General features: G+C 34.2%; 1 protein-coding gene across 1 annotated transcript; it reads right to left on the bottom strand.

The window, feature by feature from the left end:
- Positions 1–1,120: 1,120 nt before the first annotated feature.
- LOC143078821 (uncharacterized) lies at positions 1,121–16,714 on the bottom strand. Its single transcript, XM_076253844.1, has 5 exons — positions 16,626–16,714; positions 7,882–8,014; positions 7,572–7,693; positions 6,340–6,487; positions 1,121–1,512 (listed from the first exon to the last, which is right to left on the bottom strand). Exons 1-5 carry the CDS (start codon positions 16,687–16,689, stop codon positions 1,395–1,397), a joined length of 585 nt encoding a protein of 194 aa, XP_076109959.1. The 5' UTR covers positions 16,690–16,714; the 3' UTR covers positions 1,121–1,394.
- Positions 16,715–17,215: the final 501 nt, after the last annotated feature.

Genomic DNA, 17,215 nt, shown 5'->3' with positions numbered 1-17,215 from the left:
ACTACGACGAGGTAAACAAACCCACTTATATTCAGCACATAAACCATTATACTAAGTAAGAATATGAATATTAACTTCCCAACACAATTCCCAAATCAGTGCATTCTCCTGGGACGTTCAACTGTAAATTATTATAATCTGTTTAATAGCATTTGAGTAGATATCTTAGAGATTGATCAACATACCCAAAGCTTAAAAAATCTAAAATCTGATAAATAAAGACCTCCAAAAATTCATTTGATATAAGAGTCATTTTTATTTTATTTTGCAGGTTGGAGTTGTAATTATGTCGGAATGAAGATGATATCCAATGATTCTAATGATGCTTGCATTTTTGTCCCGACAATTCTGGCTTGTTTGAAGGTTGCAGCATCTCAATTTATAATATTTAGGAGATGTCTTCTGAAATCTTCATGTTGTTTTTGGTATACTACTGTCGAAAATGTTAAATGCGCACAGATTTTATTTTTCTAGAGAGGAGAACAAAAATGCATCCTGGGACAAGCTTGAAACACATCTAAAATTGTTTTCTTAAGTGTGAAAATTGTAACTTTTGCATCAAATTAAAAAGTACCAGCCCCTAAGGTGACTGGGGAACAGAAATGTTGTCAACATTGGTCTTCCTCCGACCGGCGGTAACATCCTCAAAGTGTGCCCCTGTGCGGTTCTGCTAGATTGTAACACTATATTCTTGTCAGAATGGAGTCGTTAAATCCGAGTCTCCATGAAGCGAGAGTGTCATGCTCTTTTCAATTACGAACTCTTGCAACAACTCTTTGAGAGGTCCGTAGGTGGCTAATTGCAAACAATTTCTGTCCTATCCCATATACCCTCATTTTCCAGTGACAGTATAAATCTCCCCGAGCTTTATTCAGGACGGCCTTTATTTTCAGACATAACGTTTAAATTTATTGAGAATTTGTTATCGTCCTGATCGTTCATGATAGTAGTTATCAAAAGTACCAGGATTATAATTTAGTACGCCAGACGCGCGTTTCGTCTACATAAGACTCATCAGTGACGCTCAAATCAAAAAAGTTATAAAGCCAAACAAGTACAAAGTTGAAGAGCATATTTTTCACTGGAAGTTGAATAAACAACAATCAATTGAATCAGCAACTTAAATCAAATGTGTTTATTTGCATTAGTTTGTTTCATATTATGCATGTTCCTGTATAATTGCATAAGAAGACAGCTTACTTCGGTAATTAATTTTCAATATTCCCAAAACTCCATATTACAGGTCAAAACTAAAACACGTTAAATCTATACATGATGAAAACAAAAGTTGCAAAAAACTAGAGAAAGTGGTCAGTAAAGATTATTGAAAGTTAAATACACAACTTTTTGAACATGCATTTTAATTACTTGTTCCACAGTGAAAAATGTTTTGTTTACATCAAACAAATGCCTGGTTTAGCTGCCTCAACTATTGATAGAATTACATATGCGTTCTCCGGACTGCATGATTTGATGACACCGTGTATACAACTTGCCCAACCATCTACCACTCTAAAAATCGAAGAAAATAACAATTTACAGTAATTATGAACAAACTATCAAACAAGTGGAAGAATCAATGCGTTTACTTTAAATACTTTCATAAGATTGTTGTTTGAAACAAAGATATTGAATATCCTTATCCAGCTTTAAAACTGATATTGTTTTTTTTTACAAAATACACTCATATGGGTCAAGCAAACACAAATACAAACTTTAAACCCGCTGCATCTGTCCTAAGTCCGGAGCCTTTTCGTTTGTCGTGGTTTTTTATATAGGTTAGACCGAATGTTTCTCCAGTTTTTTAATTGTTTTACACTAGTCAATTTGAGGCCTTATTTATTGCTTGTGGTTCGATGTGAGCTTAGTCTTCGTGTTTAAAGACCTATAAAAACTTTTCACACATTGTGGGTTGGATGGTGTCTAATTGGCACTCAAACTACATCGTCTTATTTCTATGAACACCATTTCAAATGAAAACAATCCCTTCTTTTAGTACAAATCAAATTAACAAACCACTTGCCAAGTATATGCTTTCAAAGTAAAATCTCAAAAATACCGAACTCCGAGGTAGATTCAATTCGGAACTAGATACATGTATTTGACGGGGATTACACTTGTTGTTATACATTCCACCATGAGGCCTGGTACGACACTTGTATTTCAAAGAATACTTAAATTTACGGTTTAAATAAACCCATGAAAGAGTACTGCTAGTTTCCAATGGATTCGATCGACATTAAAATAAAAGTTGCAAAACTTACTGTTAGTCAGGGTGTATTTCATAATCACACCTATAGGTGCTTCGGCAATGAAGCCCCCTAAACCATAGGTTTCTCAAAATCTTTAATATTTTTAGAAGCTATTTCGAAGTTTGGTTCAAACTCGTTTCTGGAAAGTTTGACATTAGTAATGATTTTGGTTTTGGTTAGGAATGCCGTTAAGTACTCGTATATTAAAGGGGGATCTCAATGGGGGGGGGGGGGGGGGGTCTGATCCCGGATCCCGCTTATTGTTTTGTCAGATTCCCGTATCCCGCTTATCATTTTTTGTGGTTTCCCGTTTCCCGCTTATTAAGTTTATCTATTAGCAGTCATCTTGCAAGATCCCCCAATCGGTATGCTTCGCTTGTCTTATGGCATTGGCAAGACATAAGGAGACCGATAAATGGCTTACTGGTGTCATAGATTTTATAAAGGAATGATAGGCATGATACAGAAACTTCAAAGTGTGTCAGTGACTTGCCGAAGGTCGGTGGTACTCTGGGCATAAGGGTTTCCTGTAATTTTAAAAATGATTGTCATAAAGTCATAGGTCATCATGGCATATGGATTTGAAGGAAACAAAATGAATTTGATAAAAAAAAAACCAATTATTGCTAACATCCACTTCATTTGAACTTTGGACGACAGCAGTCAAACCTCACCCCTTAATTTTTTTTTACCAAAAAGACCTATAACCGATGTAAGTGAAGGCGATATGATTTTTTTTTTCATTTCCTCTTAGTGTAATTAACACATTTATGTAATAAAATATAGCTTGTTTTATGGAATTGTTTTATTTATAAATCAAGACGAATTCTAGGGATAATGTTTCGTCCACTCCTTGTGCGTGTTCTGATGACTAGGTCACTGGTGCTTAATCATTTTCCTCCACATCACTCTTATCATGATCACTTTCTGTATCATTGTCATCAGAATCGTTGTCTTCAAATACTTCTACTTCTTCAATAGATGGACCCGAAGAGGGAAAATTAAAGTCAAGCTGATTTTGCCGATCTGTTAGTTCATATGCAACTTCAGGCAATGTTCCGGCCTTGTCCTTTGCGTTGTCTCCCCTAACTGTTCTTTGTCGAACACATTTGCCGTGCTTTTCGGTCCATCTTATCATCAGTTGTTTGTCTGATTCTGTCAAGACATGTTTGCAGGTTTCGGTTTGTGTATGAACGGGACGTTTGCTAACGGTATAGCTGTCTCCGGAACGGAATAGTAGTAATCCCGATGTGTGAAATAGTGCACCGACCATTGAGCTATTCTCTTAATAGATTCCTTAATGACCTCCTGGAAATCCCTTGTGTGTTGGATCATTGTAGGTATATCAAACTTTATGTGACTGGTTGCATGAAAGTGTTCAACTTGCCCTGTTAGAAATGACTTTAGCTGAATATTTGAAACTCCGGACAGGTTCTTCTCTAAATATTGCAATGATTTTGCAATTGACTGCACCGACCTTACAGTCTTTTTGGACACCATACCTTCTGGTCCATTTAAAATAACTTCCATACCATAAAAAAATGTAGTTTGTATAGAAGTAGTATTTTCCTCAAGAAAACTATGCAGCTTTAGCGTCTTATCCTAGTTTCACCCAAAGATACATTCTTTGGTTTAGTTCCCTTTAAGTGTATTTCAAATGCAGAATAAAATGAACCAAGTGCCTTCAAAAAGTTACTTGTTTCCTTTAAATTTGTTATAATGTTTACTGCTTGTGCTGATATATCACAAATATAAAGCAATAGATTGATAAGCGGACTATGTAAAGTAAAACTGTTAAGGACAGGTGCATAGCTATCTATTATTGAAATAGGTTAGATTAATATAAAAAAAAAGAAGATGTGGTATTATTGCCAATGAGACAACTCGCCACAAGAGACCAAAATAGCACAGAAATTTACAACTATAGGTCATCGTACGGCCTTCAACAATGAGCAAAGCCCATACCACATAGTCAGCTATAAAAGCCCGAGATGTCAATTTAAAACAATACAAACGAGAAAACTAACGGCCTTATTTATGTACAAAACAAATGTTTGTTTATTCGTTAAGCAGGGAATGAATCCTTAATATGACCAGCAAAACAAATGTGACAGACAGGCTTCGACTACTGGGCAGATAGACGGGTGCCGCTTACGAAACCGAAAAAATATTCTCATCCATCCGAATCATCTTATTTTCATGGCAGTTCGTATTACTTAGTATCCAACCTTTAGTTTTCAGCGTTATCTTGTTAATGACCAACCATGTTTTTGTGCTCAACTGTTTACCATTAAACAGGCAAAACATGAATTAATCTACACCAACCTCTTAGTTACTCCCTAACATATATTTAACAGACAGACAAATTGACAAACTGCAGGGACAAACCGACGTTCATTATCCTTACCCCCGCAAGTCCTCTTTTCTCTTTGGATAATTTTGCTATCGTTATGGGCATGTATTAAAATTTATGAATCAATGTCAGGCGGGCATTTCGGGATACAGTTTTTAATATGCATAAACCAATTACGGTAGGCTGGTGATTCTAACCCGTACATTACATGACAAACAAGTTTTGACGACAAATTTTGATTCCACGCTTAATAATATGATGATTTTCTCGGGTTTCCGGATAACTTTTAGGTAATTTCACGTGTCCCGCCAGACTTTGATTCGTTTCCCGTTTTCACGAACAATAATTTGACTTTCCCGTGTCACGCTTACATAAAATCGGCAATCCCGCGTCACGCTTAGACCCCAATGAGACCCGATTAAAGTTATATTCGGTAAAACTGGGTATCGAGTATTAAAGATTTCCTGCGATGCCATTTCTTTCTTCACAATGATTTTGTTGTGAATGTTTTCCCCTAATTGTTTTAAAAAAAAGTTTATTTAAACTTTATCAGGAATCAGGAAAGTATTTCCATTATTTCAAAAGTAAATTACAAAAGCAAACATTTAAATAACTTTAATTTGGACATACTAAAAATACATCTAGCAAAACGTTGTGTTCCTATATCGTGTTCCGTTGAACAGTGCACACCCTTTTCACAGAAATCATGTCAGTTTACTTTTAGATTTTATTTAATAACTTAAATAATTCGTACATTAACATTGTCAAACGTAATAAGGAACTGGTGGTAGGTCAGCTGCAGATGTAAGTTCTTCTTCCTTGAATTACAGTATGCCTGTCCGTCGGCCACATTCGCAGAACCTTCTATCTTTAGTTATTTTTTTTCTTTCTCTTTTACTTGCCATAATTATCCATGATATGTTTGCCTAATCATATTTAACAGCAAAATTCAAATATCCCAAACTTCTGTCCCCAAGGGTGACTGGGGAATAGAAATATGGTCACTTGGTCTTCTTACGACCGGCAGTAAAACGCTTGCCGAAGTGGGACGTCCGTGTGGCTGTGCGGGATGTATCAAGTTTGCAGCCACGTCCGGTCAGAATGGGGACGTTAAATTCTATGCCTCGTGTAAAGAGAGTGCCACGCTTTTAGCACGTTAAAAATCCTTGCAACAACTCGTTGAGGGGTCCGTAGGTGGCCTGTTGCAAGGTAAAATGTCTGTCCATATCCAATATACCCTTATTTTCAAGTGGCTATCCAAATTTCCCCAACCATCATCCCGGATTACCTCTATTATTAAAAGACCTACCTATTGTATTTATTGTAAACTTGCTCTCCTCCTGAACATGCATGAACTATTTGCCACTGGACGTAAAGCAACCAACAATCAATCCCAAACTTCTGTCTTGGCAACCTCTTGCTTTGCAGTAGTAGTTTATAAGCGAGCGCTTTTGCTAAGTCATAAAATCCGGTTCAACCCACCATTGTTCGTAAAATATGCTGCTAGTCAGGAATATGGTAGTTTTTACCTATTTACAGTCCGATTCTAGTATGTAAGCGTTTGCTTCTTATTTTTTTAGTGTTTCTGTTGTTCCGTTGTTTTCATCTTATGGTTGATGTGTTCCCTCCGATTAAGTTTGTAGACAACATTTATTTTTGCTATTGACTATTGAACAGCGGTATATGACTGTTACTTAGTGTCTTAAAGGTTTTACGTCTCATATTAAATCTTACCCACAGTCTACTGGGTCTTTGATTGCTGTGCTTGGAGGCCTGTTATTAGCTTTTAGCATATATTCTTGCCCTGCATTGTTGTGGCACACCAGCAACTGGTCTTGATACACCTCGTCATTGAAGCAGGAGGAAATTAAATCCGTAAATTCTATAATCATAAGAAAATTATGTTATGTTTGTCATCAATACGTGGCGAATTATTATATATTGCAAAACAATGTTTCCAGTAATATACTTTAAAACATAATATGAGCCGATGGAATTGTGTGTTACTACTAAGAAATATAAAATTGACGATTATCATCAAGTCTGTTATATTATTGGTTGAAACTTCCATCACTGTCAATAGCGAGGAAAAGAGCCGATAGAAAGCAGACCCTTTAGTTTTTATAGTATCCTTTAGAAAGTAAAGAGCGTAGAAAGATCATATTTCTATTGTATCTGGAGACGGTTTGAATGAATTCTAATGCACACGTGTACTCAAACAAATCGGTATTTGGGAGTTTATAATTATTCATTTTTTTTTCACACAAACTCAACAAATATGCTGTCGATCGAGTAGCCCATCATTTTCGGTTTATATGATTTTATAATTGAATAACCAATGATTGAAAAAGATCAATGTAAGGAGATGTGGTGTGATTGCAAATGAGACAAGCATTGCCCATACCGTACAGACGGCCATAAAAGGACCCGACATAAAGAATGTGAAACAATTTAAAAGAAACACATCTAACGGCTTATTTATTGTACAAAAAAACAAATAGGACAGATATGAGCCAACGACAACTACTGAACTACATGTACAGGCTCCTGACTTGGAACAGACTCATACAGAATGGGGCGAGGAAAAATCCTTTCCTCAACCTACGACAGTGGTGTAACAGCACAACACAATAACAAACTGAAAACCATTCGCAAATAGCTATACCCAAAAGATCAGTACAGGCACAAACACTACATAAAAATAGTGTACGCATAGCACCGCAATAAGAGTACGCCCAGTAACTGAAAGCTAGTTCAAAGTAAATTACTAATTATGGTTTAATCATGTTCTGCCATATTAAAGTCTTGCTTAACGTTCGGTGACGGAACTTTTTCAGAATTATTTAGGAGAATAGACAATTCCAATTGTAGGTCCTGCAAAATATAATCACTACAATTGCCATTGGTAAACGCGTGTTTGTCAGACGGGCAACTTCGGATTCAACTTGCAATATTATCATGCATACCTGCTTTATGAGTGATGCATACTGGATTGTACATGTTTTTCATTATTCTAAACATATGCTGCTGCATGTCATCGCATCTTGCTCCATAGTTCTTAATGCAAATCAGCATTTCTGATAAGTATCTGGAACAATACACAAGAGTTCAATAATTTAAAAAAAAATGTTTTAAGAGAAAGAAAAGTGAAAATAGGTTTATTAGTTACGTAAATTTCTTGACTAATAAATACTTTCAATATAATGGAAATTATGTTGTATGTATTGATACTTAGTATAATGAGTACAGTTGACTTTAATAAAAGAAAATACTCACGGACAGAAAACGTCAAGAAAGTTTAAATGCATAATCATCTTCCATTTGGAATTTTCTTCGTTGAATTCATAATCGATCAACTCATCTCCACTAAATGTTGCATTTGGACATGCATACACTTCATCACAAGATTCTAAAAGTAGAAACAAAACTCTTGATACAGAGTTGGTTGCTTTTAATGTCAAAATGTATGTTAATAAATCCATAATTTAAATATAGAAAAAGTAAGACATTCTTATATTCCTAGAGAGCAGAGAGTATGCCTTAAATGTAAAACATTAGAAAACGAAAAACATTTTATATTAGTTTGTAAATTAAAAAGGGAACTAAGAAACAACTATTTTGACAATTTGGAGTTTAATTCTTCTGTTAAAGATTTATCTGATGAAGAAAAGTTGATTTTTATACTCAATCCATCAACACCATCACAAGTAAATAAATTGGGGGTCCTACATCAAAAAGGTCATTAGAACAGGCCGGGGGACATTGTATGGACTATTAACTGTAAATGAATGATTGTGTATATATAGACTCTCCTGACCAGTGCTCGATAATTTAACACTGGTTTTTACTGTTTACCGATATAATCGTGCAAACTAATTTATGACCTTTAAATTTGTTTAATCAAAATTGACCTTATTTGAAATAAAAGGACCTGATTGGTTTTTTAATTCCTATTATGAGGTCACCTTGGGGCGTGCTTGATTCACATGCTAAAAGTATCTCAAATTTGATTACAACTTGACCAGTTCTCGATAATGTTATATAAAAACTTCAGAATAAAACTAAAATAAGAACTATGATGTCTATTTGAACATTTAACTGATAATTGGCATTTAAATTTTACTGGAATGGTAATATATTCACAGAAATTCAGAGATTTTAAATTTGATCTAAATGTGTATTGTTTGGAAAACTTTTTTTTTCGTAAAAAATGTTCACAGTTCATTATTCCTCACACTGCACACAAACATTGCAGTACCATGGCTCATCAGTGACATATGAAACACCCAAACCGGAATATACATGAAGGAACAAGCAAGTTTACCCAAAATTTATTGTTTACATAAAAATGGCGGAGGTCAAGTGAAAATAGGAAGGGCTCTAGGGGGACAAAACATGATGATACAAACGCCCTGAATTGAATATTACTGTAGGAATCACATCATTTGAATAGTAAATGAATTTATAATCGATCCATGTTATTTCAAACTGCTAAATATTTTTTTTTTTTTTAAACCGGATTCCAAGAGCGATCTTTTCAACTTCGATTCACCACTGTTGATTCATCGTCGGCTATTAACTTCCAGTTAAGTTACGATAATGCAAAATGTACATTTCCTGTAAAGCCCCTTTTAAGGTATAAAAACAAAAAATATTTTAATTCAAAAGTGTTTTATTTTCTTTAAAAAAAAAATCATTTCTGTAGCGTGTTATCGAGCACTGGTCGTTATCGAGCACTGTTCAGGGGAGTATATATATAAACGAGTCTAAATTGAAAACTACGTTCAAACCTATGATTGCGTTGGATAAAAACCGCAATTTTTATACGTGTGAATGTAAAACAAATTTCGTTGTAGAAGGGTCTAAATACAGCACAAACAACATTTTCCAAAAGACAAAAAAAGTGAAAAAGTATATTTAAACAAAACGCATTTGACTAACAGGTCGAACAACTGATGATCTTTAACCCTGCTGACTGCCATTGGCGATTGCCAAATAAAACAAGATGTAACAAAATGGATCTTAATATAAATTTAATACTAAACAGAAAACAATTAACTTGTGGCCACGATGTTATGCCACAAACACATAGTGTCAATATTTTTTTGGTACACCAGATCCGGATTTCGACAATACATGTCTCTTCAGTGATGTTAGGGATTGAAACGGTATTTGGAAGGCCATATAAAATGTACCCTCATTTTAAGATAGACTCTTGAATTTTAAGAGTCAATATAGGATGAACGGATCATATAAACCTTATATATATATATGTGTGTGTGTGAATTATAGTTATATTGTTTACTTATTTTGTATGCCACAAACTTAATGTTTAAAGTTTATATGGCAATAAATATTTGAATTGAATTGAATTATTTACTTATATGATCTTTTAATGCATATGAATAGTCTTTTATCATTGTGTTAATAAGATATCATAAATTATTATAAAGGATGACTTGAAATTGAAACCCGAATGGACAATTAGGTTTCAGTAGATACAAACCGAAATTTGACCATGGTGCTGACCACTGAAATACTTGTCACGAGTGTTCCTATCGTATAAATAAATATGGCACTCTTTCTACATGAGAAATCGGTCGTAGGTGTATATTTATACATCCTGTACAGCAAAAACAGATACAAAAAAATAGTGCACATGCAAATCGTACCTCTTATGTTACTGTCCCTAGTCACCCTTTGTGTATAAAAATCACAAAAAACAATTAAATTATATATAAATATACTAAATAAATAAATGATTTGGAAAATACATTGAAGGTATAAAAAGTCATGAGAATTCCGAATGCAATTAGGTTACATCCGGGCACTCTGGTTCTAAACCTTGGTTCCATCTGGGTTTTCTGATTCTGAACCTTGGTTCTTTGGTTCGAAACCATGCATGGTAACTGGTTCAACATCCGGGTTGTTTGGTTAAGATAACCCAACTTCTTGGTTCCATCTGGGTTCTATTCTAGCACATTCTAATGTTCCCGTTGAACATAACAGAAGATAACCGCAAGTCTCCGAATAAAAAGGTAAAGTAGGTCAAAGACGCTAATTTTTTTTTATAACATTAAACATTTCAGCATCGGCGGTAAAGGAAGCTCTTTTAATTATTTTCATTATTTACGTAAATATGTCTAGACAGTGGCAAATCCAGAACTTTTCCTAATGGGGCTCCATTGATGCTTCAATGATTCCCTATATAATCATCCAAATTTCCCCCACAAAGGGTTTGGGGGCGCCCCCTGGATCCACCTATGCTAGAAATTTTAAAACCACCCAATTAGGACATGTTGTTTATATGGCTAACGATATGTGCATCTAGCCACTTGACCAGTTGACGACTTGCATATATATTTGATTGCACATTTATTATCAAGTTCGACTGAATTTTATTGAATGGATTTTTGATAATGTCAGATTTGAAAGAAATACATGTGAAGTATATGTTAGAAATCTTTTTGTTCAAAACAGAATGTTAAAAGACATATAAAGGAAAGTTATGATCAATAAGTTGGTAAGCTTTAATTAGTTGGAAACTGAAAAGTTATAAAATATAATAAAATGTATAATTATGTACAATAAATTTGTCAAATTTGATACTCATTCAGTCGTTGTGAAGGGCATGCATATAATCATTCGGCCAAAAACAAAGAAATCAAGATTAAGATTGAATATTTTTATAATAAAATTAAGTGTACATGTGTTAATGACAGTGCAAGTGGGATGTGTATCACCAGCACAATAGTAAGAACTTCTGTGTTGGCGCCATGATTTAGGAACATAAAGAGTTACACTAGTCCGTCTGTCCCAAATGTCCCATAAAAACGGGTTCTGCTCTTCTTACTTTAGTTTGCCTCAATCAAAACTTATACACAATATATAAAAGAAGCTGATGCATGAGTGCCAATGAGAACTCTCCACAAGAGACTAAATGACACAGAAATTAACAATTATACAATGTAGCCTAGGTCACCACACGGTCTTCAACAATGAGCAAGGTTCATACAACAAAGTCAGCTATTAAAGGCGTCGACATGACAATGTAAAACAATTCAAACGCGAAAAAAAAACCGGTCTAATTTATGTACAAAAAATAAACGAAAAACAAGATAGGCACGTGCATATAAAATAAGGGGGTTAAAAATGTTAGCCGTATCCCAACCCTCCCTCGTATGTGGCATGAGTGCCAATAAGAACTCTCCACAAAAGACCAGATCACACAAACACTAACAACTATGGGTCATATGCAGCTTTCAACAATGAGCATAGTCAATACCGCATATAGTCAGCAATAAAAGGCACTGAAATGACATTGTAAAACAATATTCAAACGAGAAAATAAACGAACAAATTTATGTACGAAAAATGAACGAAAAACAAGTATGTAACACATAAAAAAACGACATTCATTGAATTACAGGCTCCTGACTTACCACAAGCACATACATACCGAATAAGGCGGGGTTGAACATGTAAGCGGGATCCCCACCTCAACACAAAATCAAATTTGAAATTTTTAAGTGTCACTTTTATCGTTCAAGAGTTATCATGTCCCTTTAAAAAATATAAGAAGTGCTGACTCTTTCGTTTCCTTTGTCTTAAATAAGTCTGACTCAATCAAATGTTAGGAACCTTATACGCGATTCACATTACCCCATAACACAGATCTGTGAAGCTCAATATTGGGTCCCGATGGCGTCCCTGTTCATGTTTTTTTAGATGTAAAAAGTTGTGGTACGAGTACCAATGATACAAATGTCAACCCGGAGCCTTGAGATAGGAAAACTGCTAAATCTATTGTTTCCGTTCTTTAACTTTAATTTGCCTCAGTCAAATGTTTTGAAACTTATTCACAATGCTTATGGTCACAAAACGGTCAAGATTACGCGAATCCTGCATCTATATGTAGAAGTTTACTCATTTTTTTCACAAGCAGGGGCATCTGTGATTAATAGACATATTCTACATTTATTTCAGTAATCAGCTTATTTGCTTCCATTGAATTCTTTTTTAAATAAACTGAACTTGCACATTTTTTTTTCAGGATCTCGGTGCAGTTTGGTAACAGACAGTGATATCAAGTTAAATGTGACCAACTTAACAAAGTGTTTCACTAGATTGAGCTCTCTGTCTAAGTGTACTTTAATGGTTCTTAGCATTGAGTTCAGTTTATTGATATGCGTATACCTTCTGTGTGAATTTTTATGATGTAAAAGCAGACTATCCATACCGACATGTCCATGAAATGAAATCTAAGGTAAAATGATTGAAACATTTTGCATTATCTATCACAACTGGCAGCACATGATGCTACTGAAGCAGTAAATTTTCTTACTTGATATTCACGGAAATTAAACGATTTTGCAGTCAAAGGCCATTTATGAGTCCTCATAGCTGACTATGCGGTATGGGCTTTGCTCATTGTTGAAGGCCGTACGGTGACCTATAGTTGTTAAAGTCTGTGTCATTTTGTTCTTTTGTGGATAGTTGTCTCATTGGCAACCATACCACATCTTCTTTTTTATATCTTCAACAAAGCGAGAAAATCCCTCGCCCAGAGGCGGGCTTCAGATTGCCCTTAACAAAATGTGTACCAGTTCAAACTTCAAATTATAAAATAAACTTACAACTAAAAACATACAAGACTAACAAAAACCAGAGACTCCTGACTTGACGTCAAGGTAATCATACCAAGAGACACATCCAATATGCAAAGGTCAAGAGTCAAAAAGTCATAGTCTGGTCAAGAGATTCTTGTGAATAAAAAGGGATTTTGATAAAAGGGTCATTGTGGTACACAAAACTAACAATATATCTTATGTATCTAATATATCTTAGAAGATTTGGTACGAATGCCAATCATACAGTTAATTCTCCATTTAATTCAAACAAAATATACAAGTTTTACATTGAGGGCAAAGGTCAAGCTCACATGAAGTTTCTCGCGCCAATAGACTCATCATCTTATGACAATACATCTACATGCCACAAATTCAGAAGCAAGGTCAATTGAAAATTATATTTTGAGGTCAAGGTAATATACCGAAGAACACAATGCAACATGATAACACACCCATCGTGCATACATGTAGGTCAGGAGTCAAAAAGTCAAAGTCTGATCAAATGTTCCATGTAAAAAATACACATGTAGCAGTCTTGCACGAAAGCTCATCATGGTACACGTAGCAATGTCTTATGTCATGATGCACTAAACATGCAAAATATAGAAAACCTAGGGCAGAGACAGAAACACAAGACATATAACTAAACTCAATTGAATGGGACTTGTATTGCAGGTCACTACAATTGCCTTCAACAAAGAATATAAACTCTCGCAACAAAGCAAGATTAACCCCGTCTTTCACTAAATTTTGAGCAGCATTCTTTGCAACGATTATCTTAACACATATAATTGAGAATCGAGTCGTGCAGTTATGTCAAGAAATTAATTGATTGATTGATTGTTGGTTGCTTTACGCCGCATTAGCACAAAAAGGCTATATCGCGGCGAGAGCTAATTCGAATATTTTTACAATTTGTCAAGAAATTAAAACGGTAAGATTAAACATTAAAACAGTAAAAACTAGCCTAAGGGTTTACCATTAATTTTTAACCCAACCATATGATAGTACTATTATAAACTTATGGATACACATGATAAAGTCATGAAATTAGTACGACCAGAATACAAGACAGAGTTGTAAACAAAAGAAAGTAATGATGCATATCGAATTTTTAATTCTAATGCACAAATTAGGAACCGTAGTTTTCAATCAATTTATTTATCTAAAATGTACGCTTGGGTTAAACAATGGAAATTAACACTGTATATTTATATAAACGATCAATCTTGTAATTAAATAAATAAAAGTCGATCTTGTACCGCTCTACACGACTGGTTAACGAATGACAAACTTGTGGTTTACAAATACCAAATAATGGGGTTCAACGTGGACTAGTCAGCAAATACCGTTTAGTGAAAATAATGAATATCAATACAATTTATAGATATTGGAAACAAATTGTCGACTCAATCAGTGCAGCAATGCAAACTACAAATGCAATTTATAATATGTTAACATCCATAACTGATTCAAACATTATATAGCTTTGATATCATATGTTGTACTTCTGTCAATATAGACACTGCAATTTCCCATAGGAACTTCTTTTACAGCTAAAACTTTTCAACATTTACTATGCAGTATTGTAAAAAAATATATATCATGGAATGAAAAAGTTCATTTGCACTGCTATTTTTGGCAAAAGTCCAACATAGGGTTGTGCTTAAAACTTATACGTCAATTCTGCAATACCCTTCCCTTTACTTTTAAGTCTTTCTGAGAATTCAGTTTGTTTCTCTTCTATGGCCTGAAGTATCTGGTTCCAAAAAATATACAAAGGACGAAGAAGATGACGCTAATAGTTATCAAAAGTAAGTATTTGCGTACACATTTAGCTTATGTTTTTTTGGTGTTTTTTTTTTTAAACATTAATAAATGTGTTATTTTAAAATGGCCCCGAGTATCACTGAAGAGGCATTAAAGAACGAAATGCATATCGGATGCAGTAAAAATGGTACCGTTATCTTCTTTTCTAATTTTAAATCGTTATAGTTTAATACCTGTTCTTATATGCAATGCATGAAATGGATAACTGCAATAAAATTGAGAATGGAAATGGGGAATGTGTCAAAGAGACAACAACCCGACCAAATAAAAAACAACAGCAGAGGGTCACCAACAGGCCTTCAATGTAGCGAGAAATTCCCGCACCCGGAGGCGTCCTTTAACTGGCCCCTAAACAAATATATACTAGTCCAGTGATAATGAACGCCATACTAATTTCCAAATTGTACACAAGAAACTAAAATTAAAATAATACAAGACTAACAAAGGCCAGAGGCTCCTGACTTGGGACAGGCGCAAAAATGCGCCGGGGTTAAACGTTTAGTTGTTCCCAATTAATTATATATAAACTTTTCATTAACATGTTTTGCCTCTCGCCTCAAGAGTTCGTATGAGCATTAAAAAAATGATAGCACATTTTCGTTTTAACTGAAACCCTAGTTAATATCTCCTTTTTTTAAACGAGTTAAAACCAATTTATTAATAGTCGTGTTCATTACCAATCCCAGCAAAACATATTAATACCTTTGTCAATAAGTGGTTTATATATTGCTTCCGGTATAGACCTTTTTTTAAAACAAATATATTGCGTAAATTATACATTTAGTTTGTAGTTATTTTCATCGTCACCTGATTTGACCTGTCTGTCTTTCAATTTTTACCCACTGATAAATAGCCCAGTGGCAAATATTGCACAGATATTCAGGAGGATAATGTTTTTTAAAACTTTAATTATTCTAATAGGTATGTTATATCGCTAACGTTTCTCGCCGTAATAAAGCCATTTTGTGCTGATGCGGCGTAAAGCAATTACCAATCAATCAATCAATCTATAGCTAACGTTTATGCGTATTTATGTATCCCTGATTTTCAAATATTTGGGTTTGAGGGTTCCGGATGAAAGGCATACACCATTAAGGAATTATTATTTTATTGACGCTCGTCATTAGATGCAGCCTTGTGTGTTCCAAATTTTCTGTGTTATCTTTAAGTTGTAAATAATTACACACCTAGAACACGTAGAAAATTAAAGTAAGTTTTCGAAAAGCGAGTTTGCAAATTATTCCATGTATATGATACCGATCAAATTTAACGTTATTAAAATTCATTTTAGCGATACACGAACACATTCTTGCCGTTAAACGAACGTTTTGCTCTTTCTATTAACCCACTATGAGACAAGAATTGTTGGCTTAAATATTCGCTCTCGGTTATTTAGTATAATTTAATGAAGTAAATTTAAAACTGTACAAAACTATTATTTTGTTTCCGTGACAAATGGGGTATACAAAGAAACGATTTTACCTAAAGCTTGTCTAAAAATTGTAAAGCAAGATCGAAACATCAATTGAAATTAACATACATATATACTAGTAATCTTACTTGTGTGAACTACCATGAAATGGAGACAAACAAATATCGCCCCTAACAGCCACATATTGTCCATTTTTCAACGAACACCCTATGTTTTTACTTAATATATAATATTTTTTGTAGGTAAATTGGATAATAACATAATCACCTCTTTTTCTTTCAAATTATTATATTAAGAGGCGTAATAACCATTATAAAATGATGATTGATGATATTTTAAAACAAAAATTGCCTCCATAAAAAAATATGCTAATTCAAATATGTCAAATAGTATTTTTTAGTTAAGGTTGTTGATATGTTCCACTTTTATTTTAAAGCAAAGTTGCTGAACTATTTTGTGAAATTTTCAAGTCCATGTGTTAAAGTCTTTCGATCCTCAGATTTCCTGTTGGCTATACATTTCGGATGCATATCATTTTACGATACTGATTGGTGTTTGTTTTATGGAACGCCATGACTGCCTTATGTTAATGATCAGCACTATATTCAGTGCTGACAACATTATATGCAGTGCTCACAACATTATATGCAGTGCTCACATCATTATATAAAGTGCTCACAACATTATATTAAGTGCTCACAACATTATATGAAGTGCT

This window comes from Mytilus galloprovincialis, chromosome 1, assembly GCF_965363235.1.
Source record: "Mytilus galloprovincialis chromosome 1, xbMytGall1.hap1.1, whole genome shotgun sequence".
Classification (NCBI taxonomy): domain Eukaryota; kingdom Metazoa; phylum Mollusca; class Bivalvia; order Mytilida; family Mytilidae; genus Mytilus; species Mytilus galloprovincialis.
This window is presented reverse-complemented; position numbering and strand designations above follow the sequence as displayed.

What these genes read in the sequence shown, in the direction of transcription:
- LOC143078821 (XM_076253844.1), bottom strand. Translation starts at nt 16,689, where the DNA reads ATGGACAATATGTGGCTGTTAGGGGCGATATTTGTTTGTCTCCATTTC. An exon ending in TTTCTTGACGTTTTCTGTCC is followed by an intron (nt 7,694 to 7,881) that starts GTGAGTATTTTC and finishes GTATTGTTCCAG; the next exon opens with ATACTTATCAGAAATGCTGA. An exon ending in ATGCATCACTCATAAAGCAG is followed by an intron (nt 6,488 to 7,571) that starts GTATGCATGATA and finishes TTATGATTATAG; the next exon opens with AATTTACGGATTTAATTTCC.